Genomic DNA, 16,805 nt, shown 5'->3' with positions numbered 1-16,805 from the left:
TGTGTGTGTATCTGTGTGCATGCACAAGAACAGAAGAACAAGTCATTTCATCCAGAGCAGAATGGAATCAAGAGGTGTGAAAAGCTCTGACAAGGACTTGATGTATACCATGTATTATATGTGTTATATAATACATTAAATGTATACTGTATGTTGACAAAGAATGGTTCAGTACTTGTTTTTGCTATTATTTTATTAATTGGCCAGTTATTACTTGTTGTGTTTGTTATAGACACTCGATAAAGACTGATCAGTACACCAAAACTGTGAGTTTCTCATCCAAAATATACTTTGACAAAGTTTAGATCTTTGATAACCTGTTTATCTATTTATTTGCTTTACTTGACATTATTTGTATTTGAAATGCAGAATTGCAGATTGGAGAGATAGGACTTTAAGTGCTTTTCCATAAATGTTTAAGTTCAGCAATTACACCGTTATTTTATCAGATGGAGGATAACCCGTATCCTCTACTTTGAAGCACCTGAACTGTTTAGATTGTCATACCTCGCCATGAATATGCATTACTATAAAATAATAACACATATTTTACTCTCATAAATGAAGAAATGAACAGCCCTACATGACCCACTCAATTACTGCTGCCTCATCATAATTATAATGTTTTAATTGTTTTTTTTTTTATTATTATTTGTTTCCAGAAGCAAAATGACAAAACAGCTACGGCTTAAAATAAGTCCACATAGCATGGCGTGTCATACATGTGCAGCCTTCACTCACACATCCTGTGCTATTAAAAGTTACACGGATAACATCAGATTTTATTTTACATTTTTAAGTCCTGTATATCTGAACAACTTATTTCTAAATCATAAATCTAACCTGTTCAATATTATTAGTACGATCTGGGGAAAAAAAAGAGACAATCTGAACAACGTTAAGTGCTTGTTTTCCAGTAGTTATTGACTATTAATTCTTAATGGTTGAAAACTTGTAAATGGTTCTTAAACTTAAGACAGGTTGAAAAGATGAGCGATCGTAAGAGAAAGAGAAAACCCAAATGTAGCATTTCTAGAGCTCAGCACCTCAACAATGACAACAATGGAACTTGCTATTTTTTTGCAGGATGTTAAAAATACTACAGGAAGTTGTGACTAAAGAAATTGCAGCTATTTATTTCTGTGAGTCAATCATTTTTTACCATAAATCCTCCACATTGGTATTCCATAATTTAACCACTTTTGTTCAGGTCATGGTATTAAATTTAGCTCTCTTGTTATGAATTCCAAATGTGTCTTCTTCTCCACCAATATTCATAAACTTCTGCAATTTCCAGACATTTTTTCATTAAAACAATCCAGACTTTATTTTGTGGCACTTCATGCAAATTAGGTGAGCCACAGCTGTGTTCAATTACATCAGTGGTAACAGTTAATACCCTGCTAAATTGAAAAGTTTTGGACGTGCGGAGTTTAAGGACAGTCTGCAGCATGATGCAGTGTTTCCCATTAATTATGCGGTGGCCCACCATGTTATAGTTTGCACACCAGTTTCATAATCAGCCGAAATTGATGTGCACTTTTCATAATAACAACTTAGGGGCAGATGTACAGATGTTCGCGAGTGTAGCGTAAACAGCGACGGCATGGGGACGCGAATGCTGCTTGTTGTGCGTCTTCATTTTTTACGTTGGCTGTACTAAGCCTGCAGCTTATTGCATAATCAGCGCCCTCTAACTGCATTTTGACACCAGTGATAAGCTCAATTAAAGCAGAACTGTGCAGTATTTTTACCCTAATTGAACAGCTTCAGAGCCATTTTGATGGTTCAATGGCTTATTCCGTGGAGATTGGAGACTCGTGAAGTCTCAGGTCTTGCGAATTGCTTCACGGCACTACAAACTCACCCCCTCAGATGTTCATCATGGCAGAGCCGGGCGAAAAAAGTAGCAGAAAAAAATATTGTTGGTGGAAGTGAGGAAGAGGAAACGACTATATGACCGTGCGAGGGGTCACACACAAGTAAACATCACACTGGCTTTTTTTAAATGAGGGGAATTGAAAAACATAGAAGCATGCAAAATGGATGCCGATGGGCATGACTGTAACAGTGAGGATAATGAGGTAGATGATGGATTGGTGGATGGATGGATGTTTACGGTAGTGTTGTAAAAATATGCACTCCAAAACTGTAGGAGGAGCGCTGAAGAGAAAAAGGTGAAAAAGTGACCAGTCTTGCAAAGTTCCGCTTGAAGAGCGTGAATACTCCACATAAGCCTGATAGGACCTCGTGGAACCTGACAGGTCGGAGGCAGAGAATTTTTCCTGCAAATCGGAGATCACGCTTTAACCAGCAGTTATGTACAAGGTCACCAGCCGCTCTTTACACATGTCCTCCCATGTTTTTTTGTGTGAAACCATGAATTTCCCCCTTCCCTCCACTGAATACACATGTATGAAAAGGAAAAAGGAGGACAGTTTGCCTGTCTTCACTGGCAGGTTGACTGATATTGGTGTTGCATGATGTCGATCTGTAGAACTCATTGCAGCCGATGGCCAGTATACATTTGTTTTTCAATATTTTTGTACACCCCCTCCCCATAACAGCTACACATGAAACACAAAATTGCCAAACTTATTTAAACATTTATTGAACAAAATAAGTGGTCTGTCTCTCCAATCTGCTATTGTGTCCCATATGTATGTTTTTTTTTGTAAATAAAAATATATTCATGAACTAAATATTAAGCTGAGCAAAAACTAAACTTTGTCAAATAAAGTTTTGAATGAAAAAAATACTGACATAGCAGCTTTTATTCCTGAGAGAAAAAGTGCTCCTATTTATTTTTCATTTTTATTACTTTATTGCAATGATACAATGTACATATATATATATACAATAAAAATATATATATACACAAAAGGTGCTCTTACGTAACGCTCATTATCCAGCCCAACCACTTCATTGGTTCACCTGTGTCTGTACTTCTTACCACATCCATACTTTGTCATACTACAGTATCAGGTGCACAATGTGACTGAGTGACATCTGAAATTAGCACAGACATGTTTGTACATCAGCCCTGAAGTGTTTTCTTCTGTAGCTTTCTTGTTAAGCTGTGTGCACTACTATTTGCCTCATGCTGTTTTGCTGTCTCCCTCTCACTTGCCCTATCATGCACTCGCTCTGTTGTCCATTAAGTTTTTACTGTCCACAGTTAGAGCTCATTCCACCTACAACTGTGTGTGCGTGTGTGTGTGTGTGTGTGTGTGTGTCCACGCACCAATGACTGGCATGCTGTGTAGTGCTCTCTCTTTCTTCTTTCACTCTCTAGCCTGTGTGATTCTGTGGGAAACACTGCACTGGATAACTAGATATGTTTACATTATAGTAATATGTTGTTCAGGCATTACCATAATTATTTTGACAGGTTAACTCACAGTAGAGGGCAAGAGTTTGTACCTGAAGGATATAAAACGTTCAAGTCGGGACAGAGAAAGGTGAAAACATTGATCTGTAAACCGAGAATAAATATTTTCATCCTCTGCCTCCTCTCAGTATAAACAGTGTCAGCTTACAACCTTTCCTGTAAAGCTACTAAATGTCTTGGTCATTGTCTATCACAGCCTGGCCTTCTTGAATGGAATTTTTAAAGGAAACACACTTAGAACATCAAAGACAAAGAAAGGATGTGCATGCAGATCTGCATAATAGTTCACAATATGTGAGAAAATAAATGGATAAATCCTACATGGATAGTAAATTACGTTCACGACTACTCTTTGCAGTTTCATTTCCGTACGAATATTCAAAACCATAACAAAATATGTTTGTGTACACCACAGAGGCTGTTGGAATTGAATTTGCTGGGTATGTTGCCATAGGTAAAAGTTCCAAAGTTTCCAAAAAAGCAATAATATCGTGTTTGCCGCAGTGTGGGCTACAGGCTTCTCTTCTATCACTCAGAGCAGCCCCTAATTTTATAGAAAATACGTGCACACAGAGCACAATATTACACAATATATAAGGATTCATAATCAGGTGCATTGTTTACACTTGTGCCTTGTTTCCACACAGCTCTGTGTATCTATGCAAATCGGCCAGAATGCATTGATTCCTGTGGCATTCTCTTAAATATCTGTGTTGGTCTGGAATTTGAATGTATGTTCAAAAATGTAATGTTTGCAGTGGGATTTGGACAGACAAATGAAAACAGAGGCTATTTAAGTCATCTAAGTTACATGATTAATCATAAACTGCTTCAGTCAGTTCATTTTATTTTGATAAGAATAAATCCAACTTAAGTAATCATTGGAAATTCTTGGACATTGGGTATCTTGCTCAGACCATTTGAATCAGCAAAACTTGGCCATGGGCAGCCTGTGTGGTAGAGTCCATTATTACATTTATTCTGTATAACTTAGATACGTCTGTTAGTCGCATCACTGTCAAACAGGTCACTTGACTTGACAGGCTTCAAACTTGGCAGGTGACTTACTGAGGGCATCCGTGTGTGCAGTGCTGACTTTGACGGTGTTTGGAGGAGAAATGCAAGAAATAGTAGAAATATCACTAAACGAGCCGCTCCCATCAGGTCTCACATGGACAAATGAATGGCACCAGTGTGTGCAGTGCCCACTTTGGTTGGATAAGAAATGCAACGGAGTGGGTACAGGTGCTTCATTACTAGAATATGTAATGATGGTATTATTATTTATTTAAACATCACACTTAAACCACCAATCCACAAAACAATATCAGGAAGTGGTAGTCCACAAAACTGACATAATCCTATCCCATGGCACTGTATAGCTGTAAATAAATCTCCATATAAAATTAATAATACATAAGCAATAAACAATACATAAGTTGGACTGGAGAGTCTCCATATATCCCTTTTATATCCCACCACTATAAATAGTGGATTCACCCTGGAAGTCATTTGATGTTATACTTTCTTTCCCGATGAATTTAACATTGGCTGGACTGATTGTACAGCCAAAGGGAGTTTACACTCAACTGGACACAAACATATTGACTATACTTGATTGGAGACTACAGCTTTACATAATAGTGTCTCTACTTGGCTGTTACCTCCACCGTTCACTGGCCAGGTTGACTTTGTTTCATAACCTGAAGCAAAAATATTATATATATTACAAAATTTTTTTTTTTTACAATTACAGCTCTAAAATGTCATGTCGTTTGGCCTTCGTATCTTAAAAACCCAGCTGACTGACTGCTTGCACTAACCCATACGGGGAGAGGTCATGTCACTCAATGCCTCACACAACCCAAGTAATTCCTGCTGAGTCATTAAAAACACATCATACAATAGCTACTGTATGAGAGAACATTTTACTGGTTTTGATACCATGGCATTTCAGGAGCCCAAAATCAGCTCTGAATATTCCAGCATGGATTTAACACACAAAGCAGGGCTGTCAAACCCAAATGATGCGAGGGCCAATGAGCATCAAGTCTGTTTAAAAGGGGGCCGGTCTAAAGAAAAAACTGGAAGTTGTTCAGTATGTGGCCTGTGGGTTTGACACCTGTATCTTAAAGTGCTTACTTCAATTTCTTACTTGACACCGCCCCTGCAATGGCCTCAGTCCACTTTTTGTTCATGATCTAATCTTTACTTCTTTGGATTATGAGTAATTTGAAATAGAGACAAATGTTATCAGAGCTAATTACATACTGTATATCTTACTTTGGTGATGAAAGATTAATTTACGATATATTTATGCAATAGAAATATGTATAATGTTTTTAGATGGTTATGAATAAATGACATAGTTTAACCAGTTGTCAAGGTTGTTTCTGCCATGCTAACCTCTACAGTATGCTCTCCCTGGCTGCCAGCTGCCTGTGTGTGTGTGTGTGCAAGCGTGCACTCTGAAGGGTATGATTTGGATATTGTTGTGGAGGTGTACAAACAGAGCAGTCAGTTTGAAGTACTCTCTTGGACAGTATTTACATGACCTGAATCAGATGTTTGTGTTCACGTGGACTGACAACAGCTTTCATTTTTCATGCTGAATTGAAATACTAGCACCTACTCATATCTGCTGATTATAGAGTGCCGGTGAATAGCTATATTTTTTGCCTTGAATGCCGACTTTTCTCTAAACCAAATGTGATGCACTTAAGGTTACAATGATAATGCAAAGTTTAGTTCATAATAAATGTGTGTTGTCAGTTTGAGTTGTGTTTTATAGCGAAGATGGCAGATGTCTGTGGGGCTGCTTTTAAATCCAAACAGTGCAATCATAACTAGTGAAACTGTTATATACAGTATCATCACAGCTAATTTAAAATAAAAACAGCATCCATAGGGCTCAAAAATGTGTGTCTAAATAAATGTAATAAAAAGGTAACAATGGATTGCAAAGGCAGCAACAATGCAATGGGTATCCATTGACCTCTGAACACTTACAATTATCCTGTACAACAGGTTATGACAGGTATGGCCTAGGGTCAATTTTTATTAGGTCTTTCCAGACTAAACTTTTTTCTTCTAATCTAAGATATCTAATCTTGTACAAAAAAGGACACATGTAGTAAATGTATTGGTTTAAAAATAAAGAGTAACAAAGGCCACCAGCTGTTGCAAGTGTCTCCAAACGTCTTACAATAGTCACCTAGTGATAATGTGGACGTTGTGCATCATATTTACATTTCAGTTAAGCATCATTTCCAGCAACAGAATCTCTTTAAGTTCTCTTTCAGTTGTTAAAAAAAGTGAAAAAATCGATATTTTGAAATCATCTGCTGGACCAAATACTGATGTTGGCAGGCCAGTTTTAAACCACCTGCCGACAGCTGCTGACCACAGTATATTTTTTTACAAGCTACCTCCTGGTAATCATCCTGTTTTTACATTTCTGCTGCATTACTGTAAATCTCTCTCCTAAACTTTGGACACCGTACCTGCTACTTCCTCCACCACGTCAGGATCATCATCTTGGTTTCTTTTCCCATCATTCTCTTTTTCTCAAAGCAGTGTCATCTCTCCCATCCTCTGTGTTACCAAAGGTCCAGAAAGGTGCATCATCACTGTCACACTTTTCGTATTTGCCTCCAGTCCAGTTTATTCACCTTGTTGTTCAGGCGTCTTTGACACAGCACGACTCACTTGATGATGTGTGATTTGCTGATACCCCTCCAGCCTCTTAGCTCTGAACTCTAATGTGGAGGCCACTAGGGCTATGCTAGCTTAGCTCATTAGTGGTTACAACAAACAGTCTGGGTGACAGACTAGTTCACACACACACACACACATAAACTTCTCTGCAGCTCACTCCCTTGCATACTTCATTTACCAGAATTCCACACCAAACTACCCACAAGGCCACCCTCTTAAAAAGACATATTTAATATTATATAATTATAATATTGAAATTCATCGTTATTAAGAAAAATAATATTGTATCCAGGGCCACATGGTCAGTGTAGTGGTCAGCACTCTTGCCTTTGCAGCAAGATGACCCGGGTTTGCGACCTGGTCGGAACAAGGGCGTTTCTATTTGTGGATTAGGGAAATTGAACTCTACTATTGCAAATGAGGGTTCCCCCTCAATGATTAAAGGTTGTGTGTATATAAGTACCATGTACCTTCCTAAAAGTACATTCATTTTTTTCTTTGTTTTTGAGGTGTTAAAAACTGCTAGGTGGTGAAAAGAAGAGTGCCGAACAAGTTTCTCCTTTTAAAATGTCTACAGCATGGCTTCTATTACCATGGAAATGCACTATAGGGCAGTAATTGTTACCGGCCTCCACACTCGCAGCCTCATACACTACAGAAATTAGAAAGATTGCGTTCATATGTGAGCTCACATGCACTACCTCGTGCGCACTCATAACTCTACTTACTGTCTCTTTTGGATGTGCAAAAATAACTGAATGTCTGGAAAATCAGGTTAAGGGGAAAAACTGGGTCGAAGAGTGGTCCATTTTTAAATCTGTCACTTTGAACTGACATGTTGTCGAAAATGACTTTTAAAATACTGCAGCTGGATCCAGATGATCAGAACAATTAGTGCAGTGGGGGGAATTTTCTCTTCCATAATGGTCATAATTGCGTACTCTGTGATTTGTTATAAAAGAAAATGTATATCCAAAATCATCCATGTCATATTAAAATGTAATTCCAAAGTCATTTCATCCAATCAACTCAGCCGCTCTACTTTTATATTCTCTCTCGTTTTGCGCTAAAAAGAATGGCTGTTCTTTGAATCTTTAAATGACTGATGAATTGAAATTTTGAATTTTTAATGCATCAAACACCCAAAAAAGATTGGACAATCACTAATAGCATATTGCTCCTAGTATCTCAGAAACAATGAGACGCACAATGTAAAGCTAAGAGGCTTAATGTCTGCTGTCACCATGGAGAGAACAATAGAGACAGTAATTGTGTCGTACCAGTACTCAAGCAATCCCATTAGCTACTGGGCAGTCAAAGTAAAAAGACATGAGGGAGAAGTCGACTGCTTTCAGCCTGATGGAACAAGGCGCTGAGCATGGAGTCTCTACCAATGTCCATATCAGTCCGATACAGTTGTTTTTAAAAGCTGTTAACAACCAAGTGGCAACTGGCTGTGATGTCACCCATAAAAACCTGTTCTCCCAATTTGAAACCTCCAGAATCGTGATTTTGGCCGGCACCATGTTGAAGTTTTACAACCAGAAGTTCACAAAGGTCCACCACAATCTGGCTGCTATTGGACAAAACATCTGTCAATCACACTCGTGTCCATCATGTACTTTTTACATACTTTATTGTCCGTTTTTCCACAAATTTGCAACAGATGGACGGTTTGGTTTGGTTTGGTTACATATTTGTTTTCGCAGGTTTTTTTGAGTTTCCATTAGGAATAGTACCAAAATAACTGCCCCCAACCGCTGACTTTTTTCAGTACCCATCCCTTAGGGTATCAGAGTAATGGTACGGTATGGTATGGGTGGAGCTAGACCCACAACAGTCAGCTGATTGGTTGAAGCAAAACCTCATCCAAAGCTTGACGTCTTGTTGAGACAAACAGCCACAACCCGAGCAGGGTCATTTTCCCATAGACTTTAAGAAAGAGTTGTATTTGTATTGAAATTGAGTTGTCCTTCTAGTGGCTACGGGCGACAGTAGCTCAGTGGTAGAGTGTGTGTGTGATAGAAAATGCACTACACATACTGTATATGTGCTGTGTGAGTGAATGGCAAAAACTGTAGTGTAAAGACTAGAAAAGTGCTATATAAAATGTCATTTACTATATTTAGTATGTTCTCATTTCCTGATTTGTTTCAAAAGTGACCCACAAGACAATGCCTATTTTTTTAATATAATATACGGTCTATTTTAACAGCACATCAACAATATAATGCACCAACTGTGTAACAAATATTCAACTGACATTGAAAAAGAAACATACGGCACACAACAGAACTAAAATGCCGTTGCTGCTTTTTAATTACATTTTACAGTCTGTGCTTAGTAAAATAATAATGTGAAATTCAATGATTTTGGATTTGATCTGCTTTTTAGATTCAATCCTGAGATTATGACTAATTCCAGACCAACACATTGGGGGGGCAGGGGGAGGGGGGCGATGTGGCCCGAGGGGAGGTGGAGCAAACAGCTGTTGTAGAGAGAGACAAGCATCGATGAACATTGACTTGTATTTTTTTATTTTTTTATTTTTTTATTTTTTACTCAGATTGCCAATGATAAAAGTGATGTTGATAAATTCTTGCAAAGCCAGTTTATCTGCACTTGTCTGGCTCGGGGTTGCTGATGGCAGCATCCAACCCTGATAACCCCTGTGGCCTGAGGCATGATGTTGGGAGGAAGAGGAGGGCGGAGGATGGAGGATGATGCAGCGACTGGGTCTTGGCCAGCGTATAACCCTAAAGCACCCACTTGTTATTTTGCATATCCATTGTGAAGTGGGTAAAATAATACTCATTGCCATAGGCTTTCCTTGTGAACCTGTGATGCTCATTACACAGCAGGAAATTAAATAGTTGGATGGGTGAGACTTTGCTATTCTTAGATCTCTAACAACAGGAGGGTAGCAGTGATTTTCTGCCTGAAGGTGACACCTGAGGAAGGAAAACAAAAACTGACTTTATTTCACTGACCACTCAGTGTGTCAGGCTCAGATAACAGTCTTACTGCTGTGCTTCATTAGCTGATCATTACTTACCATGATAAAACTGCAGATGACATTAACATGCACTTGGCTCTGCATGTAATTACTAAGGTTCTTTTGATGCTTTCGTATTTATGTGGAATATGAAAAGAGTCATATAAATATATATATATATGTATATATATATGTATACATATGTATATGACTGATCTATATATTTATTGACTCATTTTGAATTGATACATTATTGTTTCCTTATTATTTCTAATTACTGCCTTAATTACCCATTAAAAAAAAACAAGTACTAGTAGTAAATATGTAATAAATACAACAATCCAGCACATGAGAGCTAGTGAAAACAATGCAGGGTCTACATCCTTTGTTGAACTAATGAACAGCTAATGAGATGCATTCAAGAAATCTGTTCAATTTGTTCTGTTCAATCACTTCTGCAAACACACATGACGTCGCTGCCACCTTGTGATAATAGATGCAGCACAAATCGGGTAGTTACTATGAATAGTATGATAATAAAAGCACAGATAGTTTTAATTATGCAATCTTTGATAAAACATGTTTTGTATCTTTTTTAATAATAATTTATATAATAATAGTCACAGTCACTGATTGACTTTTGTATTCAAATGAATAATCAAACACTCAAATAATCAAATACTCATGCCCATCCATACTCCATATGTATGAAATATAAACATAGTGCCCCCAAGTTCCCTTTTGACCTTGTTAAAATATCCTGTTTAGATACATGTATGGTGTCAAATTGGAGTAATTTTTGTTTAGTTAACAATGCTTTCACCTAGATTTGTTTTCAATTACGCAAACCAATGCTAAATGACTAAGTGAAGCTGTTGCTCCCTTTGAAATCCTTGCTCTTTGTTAATGTAATTCTGCGATGTATGATCAGAACTCTTACATGTGTCGTTACCATCACCAAGTTCATGCTGCGCACAGAACACTCGTCTTCTTTTCTACTAATTATGAGGGGGACCTTTGAAAATATACTTTATTCGTCATGAAAGCACATTGGGATCAGTCCGTCTATTTTCTCCATGAATGTTTTTAACACTGGCTTGATTTCATTTCGTGACAAAACAATATAAAAGACATGAAAATCACAGAAGCAAGGGAAAAAAAAAATAGTGTAACAAGAAAGAGAGGGCCCATGTGTGGGAGGCTGCATGCATATGTGCGGGCTATGAGCCTGTGAGACTGCATGCACCTGGAAAGCACTTGACAGATGGTTTCTTCGGCTCGAGCTGAATGTTGCTTCTTTGTTTCCTCAGTGTTATACAGAGATAGAAAGTGTTTTGGTCAGCATTTTGATTAAGCTACACTCTTTCGACACTCAATTGCTGTGGATTATTTCCTCCTGTATCCCTAGTTTCCTTTTGTTTAATTTTGTGATCTAAAAGAGATCAGAGCTTTGACTTCCTCCGCTGATGTTTTCTTGTTTACCATCACAGCACAGAGCTGTGCGTCTGGAGTCATTATGTGCTGCATATCGGTAAATCCTCAAGCTGTAGCAGGGATTTGGTCATTTGTAAGAGACAGGTAAAGATTATGGTGCAAGTGTTTTTTTTCACAATAACCTAGACAGAGAAAAAAGACAACTGGTCTTTCTCCAGCAGCCAAGAACGCTTGTTCCATCATTAGGTATACTATAGCAGCATTGCACAGGTTTGCTTTTGTTCAGTCTTCCATGTCATTAGTCATATTGTTTTCCCATAACTAAACAAAGCTGTCATAGAGGAGCCAGAACACATTCACATTAATAAGCTGGACGGTTGTGGGTTTGATTCTGGGCTCTGCTAGTCTACATGCCGATGTGTCCTTGGGCATGACACTTGACCCCATGTTGCTCCCTACGGCTGTGAATGGGTATGAAAGATAAGTGGTAGGAAATGCACTGCACATACAGGTATATGCACTGTATGAAAGTGTGAGTGAATGGGTGAATGGCAAAATTGTGGTGTAAAGCAGCGTTGAGTGTCATCAAGACTAGAAAAGCGTTATATAAATACAGACCATTTACTATTATTTTGAGGTTTAAAATAATTGTTAGAACCAGCCATGGATATCATTACACTAATGCTATTAGCTCTACACCAATTGCTCACTTAATCAACTACTGATTTATTGATTACTTATATAATCACCAACTATTATATAAAAAAAAAAAAAAAAATCATAGATATTAAAAGTTTTTGAGATTTATCAACACATTATGGATATATTTTTGTTGGTGACCATCTTGTGGACCAAACAGCCAATCTATTATTCAAATAAACAAGACAGATTAGTAAGAATTAAAATATTTAGTTGCAGCCCTAAACATTATTCTTACATTTAATTTAAGGTAGCTCTCTCTGTATCTAACATGCTGAATCATTTACTGTATTTCGTCATCTTCTGTATGTTTACAAGAGGTCACCTGAGACCAAGGGTGAGGTGAGGTGAAAGTCCTCCCTCCGACAGTGTTTGAACAGCCTCTCACTGCATGGATCAGGCCTTAACAGATAATTAATAGACATGATTTCCTCACATGTACTGTTTTACACCTTCCAATAATACACATTCATTCAGGGCTGTTTAATATAAAATGTTTTGGTTTGACTTGAGGAGGAGATGTGCTGCAATCAGGATGCAAATAAGACGTGACAGTCACGCTGGTGTTGGATTGTCACTGTGGAACCCTGAGAAATTGCCCTTCTAAATTTAGCATGTACTCTTTGCAGCAAATGTTCCTGCCCTTTGTGATACTGTGGGTAATAATCCTTACTATTTTTGTTGTTTGAAACTAAATGAGGCTTTAATGCACTCTGATTCCATCTCACATTGCTCATTAACTATTCCCTGAAAGTCCTTGTACTTTCATTTTCATTGTATTATTCATAAAGATTTAAAGACACTTTTAAGTGTGAAATTCAAGTCTCCAACATTCTGTTTTGATGTGAAAGAAACTCACAAAGCAGATAGGAGGATAAAGACACAAAGCTGTGCTTGTTCCTGACACTGAAATATTAAAGGTTTTTTTGATTCTTCATTGTGTGAACCTGTTCAGCAAATGTGTGTCCTCACTCCTCTGTCTTCCTCAGCACAGGTTCTGCACACTCTGTCTTTAAAGCCTCATTAAAGGTGCCGTACACGGCATTTGAAGCCTTTTATCACTAACCGTCTTCTTCTTCTTGCCCTTTTGTTTTACAGATGGTCACGAGAACAAAGAAAATATTTGTGGGCGGCTTGTCGGCCAATACAGTAGTGGAAGATGTGAAGCAGTATTTTGAACAGTTTGGGAAGGTAAGGCTGTTTTATTTTATTTTATTCTTTTTTTTGTATTGCTGCTTCTTTTTATTGTGCTGTCTCAATAACCATTGCATATTGGATGTTAGAGTATTTCAACAAATCAGATTTCATTGTATCATAATCATTGAGATAAACCACACACACACAGACACACACAACAAATATATTTTGATTAATTAATGCCTCAGCTGCACAACTGGTGCACAGCCCCTGCTGTCACTCTGACAGATACACTGCGGTTCACACCACATGGTCACCACTCCAGCAGTAGCCAACACTAATTTAAGCATTAAAGGGACAGTTCAGGTGTTTCAGAGTGTGGTTGTATGAGCCACTGACACACAATTAGCACTGACTGCATTAAGCTCACCCCCTGTGTGCCTCCTGTGCCAGAAGACAGCGACACTTACTTTCTCTTAAAAGATGGTTGCCAGAGGTGACACGAGCAAAAACTGATTTTATTTGGTTGTGGGGGGGAGTGGACATCCAGCCAAGGATCCTTGGCTGGATGTCCACTCCCCTTCTCTCTCTACCTTTCATGCATCTGTCCTGTTTAAAATACACGCTCACTATTAAGACAGCCTTTTCTGGCTGATATCGGAAGTTTGTATTGCTTTGTAAGACGCTCCATAGAGAAAATCAGTGATTTTATATCACACCACACAAGAGTTGTTGATCCACTGCTGCCTCCACAGGTCAGTCATAGTGTGTTATTTTGTGTCTGAATCATCACACAAACTTACCAACCAAGGCAGTGGTGTACTGGCAGCTCCTGCAATTTAAAAACGCTGATTTTCTAAGACTGTCCTCTCATAAAACACGACAATGTAGGTTGTATGCAGAAATTAAGACCTATATTTACGGGTTCAAAACCAGCGCAGTAGTACATGAGCAGTAGTAGTAGCAGTAGTACATATATGACAGCAAGCTGGTACCTTGGATGTGTCGTCATCCAGTAGCTCCGCAGAGGTTAAAAAAATATTTTTTTTATTTTTACCAAATAACCCTGTCTTTTTTGCCCTAACCCTAATCTCACTAACACCTGTGTATAGTTGAGTTGAAAAATACGCTTAAAGTGCGCTTAAAACGTAGTGATGGGTTTGGCCAAAATGACCTATAGTTATGTTTCAGTAGGAGGACAGGTTGGATATTCTCTATGGACTTTGGTATAGAAGAGTAGGCTAAACACATGGAAGGAAAGGTTGTCTAATGGTGAGATAAACCAGCAAACATGTTCATAAAATATAACAGATCTTGTTAGGTGAGCCTAATTTGTTAAGTGGCTAAAATGAGTAGCCCATGTCTCTTCTGGTTCCCAGAGCAGGGATGTGTCAGTACACCATACAAAAAAACAACCTAAACTCTCCCTGCATTTTAGGTTTTTGTCCCAACAGGTATACAAATACATTTGGAATCTGACACAAAAACAGCTGAAAAAAAATGGCAACAGCTTCACACAGCCCTTAATGCATATTCAACAACAACAACACAAGAGCACAAACGAGCAATGACAACCAGCTGCCATGACCAAAGCCCTCAGTAAAAAAATAAAACACATTACAAGCAATGTTTTTCCATATCTGTGTTGGCACAATATTAAAATCACATATTACTTGGTGTTGGAATCCAAGTTGAAATGTGGATATTGTGACAGCGTTATTCCACTGTGTTGTGCAAGGAAGACACACCCACTTAATTTAAATTCAGCCTTTTTCCCCCCACGTACACACTGTTCTCATGACCAGTTCCCCCAACTGAAAGAGGCATACATGCACACAACCTCTTATGCAAGGACAGGCATCGTACACAAACACACACACACACAAACACATGGGTGTGTGCGCACCCACACAAACAGGCTTTGATACAGTGGCATCATTTCACAGATAATTTCCCTACGCTGAGTGGAGATCCATTTCCCTCATGTCATATTCCACATCAGTCAAGGTCACCTTCAGCTGATACAGCTCCTCTAACATCATCACTTGACCTTGAGTTTAAACAATTTCACTGAGGATGGATTTTTCATGGGCACATAATGCACCGTGTCCTGGAGGAGACAAAAGAGCTGTTACAAATGAATATAAACTGACAATAGGCAACCACCTTTCGCCTATAAAAGCCAGTGTGATTTTTGTGTGTGTGTTTTTTGTGGCTGAAAGTGTGGAAGGTGAAGGACTTTGTTTTGGTCTTTTTTTTTTTATGGAAGTGGCTATGAAGACCTCACAATGGCCCGCGCTGCCGCTCCATGTAAAGATGCCTTATTTGCACAATACAACGCGGCGAGCAAATATTCAGCACGACTTTGCAATCAATTGATCCGAGAAAGGGCTTGAAATGATTTTCGACTTGATTGAATGACATAATTGACTTGATTATACAAAGTTTTTTCCCTCCTCAAGGAATCCTCAAATGCTTAGGAGGAAACCAACAAATCAGACTGATTGAGCGAGATTGTGTGCATGTTTCTGTGTGTGCTGCTTTTAGAGCCTACTTGTGCATGCTTGGATGTGTCTGCCATACTGCTCTTGCCATGCGTGAGTGTGTCAGCGATTAAGTGTATTTATGTGGGTGCATGATTAGGTATGTGTGTGTGTAGAGGTTTGAGTGTGTAGTGCAGAAAGGGGCGGGGGGGGCGGGGAGGGGGATCAGAGTAGATATGTGTGGACTGTGGCTGTGACAAGACACCGAGCAAAAAGAGGTGTGTTTCAGTGCGTCCTTCAATTCCTGCCTTGTACATTCCAGGATTTATTAAATAACCTGCCTGTCACTGCATCCTACCATTATCGCCACATACACACCACTCAGAGGACTTACTGTATACACAGAAGGGAAAACCAGCTAATTGAGTTTCCTCTGCATAGAATCCTGGTTGCAGTCATCAGTTTGTCTGTCTGCCTCTGTGCTTGTCAAAGGCGACATTAGCCAGCAATAGAGCTGCACAATTCTGGGAAATGATTTCCTTTGGTTATCATTTTTGTCCCTGCTAATAGTCTATAGGGTAGTTAACTGTCAATGATTTGATGTTTACTTGACAATAAACGTATTGTCAACATATAATTCAATAAGATTATACGTGTGATCATATGTTGACGTGATCCTGTTAACTTTCAAGTGACCAACTGATCAGAAGTACATAGTCAACCAATAAGTTGCTGACAGAGAACTAGTTAAATGATGAACACAAAAATACTATTCATAGTCAACGGGCATAATGTCGGTTGACATGATTCTGAATACCCGTTCAACAATGTCAACAATGGACTATGAAAATAAAGTGTTCCCCTTTTTTCCCCCTTTTTTTCTTGGTTAAGATGCAATCATATTACACATCACATTTCAAGCAGAGATATAAATATACATGATGTAATA

General features: G+C 38.5%; 1 protein-coding gene across 7 annotated transcripts in view; it reads left to right on the top strand.

Annotated features, from left to right (window-relative positions):
* The window catches only part of LOC131458280 (RNA-binding protein Musashi homolog 2), a 313,476-nt gene that overhangs the window by 95,640 nt on the left and 201,031 nt on the right, over positions 1–16,805 (top strand). For all 7 annotated transcript variants that reach the window (XM_058627237.1, XM_058627235.1, XM_058627233.1 and 4 more), the window contains exon 6: positions 13,335–13,427. In XM_058627237.1, coding sequence (XP_058483220.1) covers positions 13,335–13,427 — 93 coding nt within the window. The remainder of the gene's footprint in view (positions 1–13,334; positions 13,428–16,805) is intronic.

The sequence above is a fragment of the Solea solea genome, chromosome 4 (assembly GCF_958295425.1).
Source record: "Solea solea chromosome 4, fSolSol10.1, whole genome shotgun sequence".
NCBI lineage: Eukaryota > Metazoa > Chordata > Actinopteri > Pleuronectiformes > Soleidae > Solea > Solea solea.
Note: the sequence above shows the minus strand (reverse complement) of the source record. Positions and strands in the feature narration are given on the sequence as shown.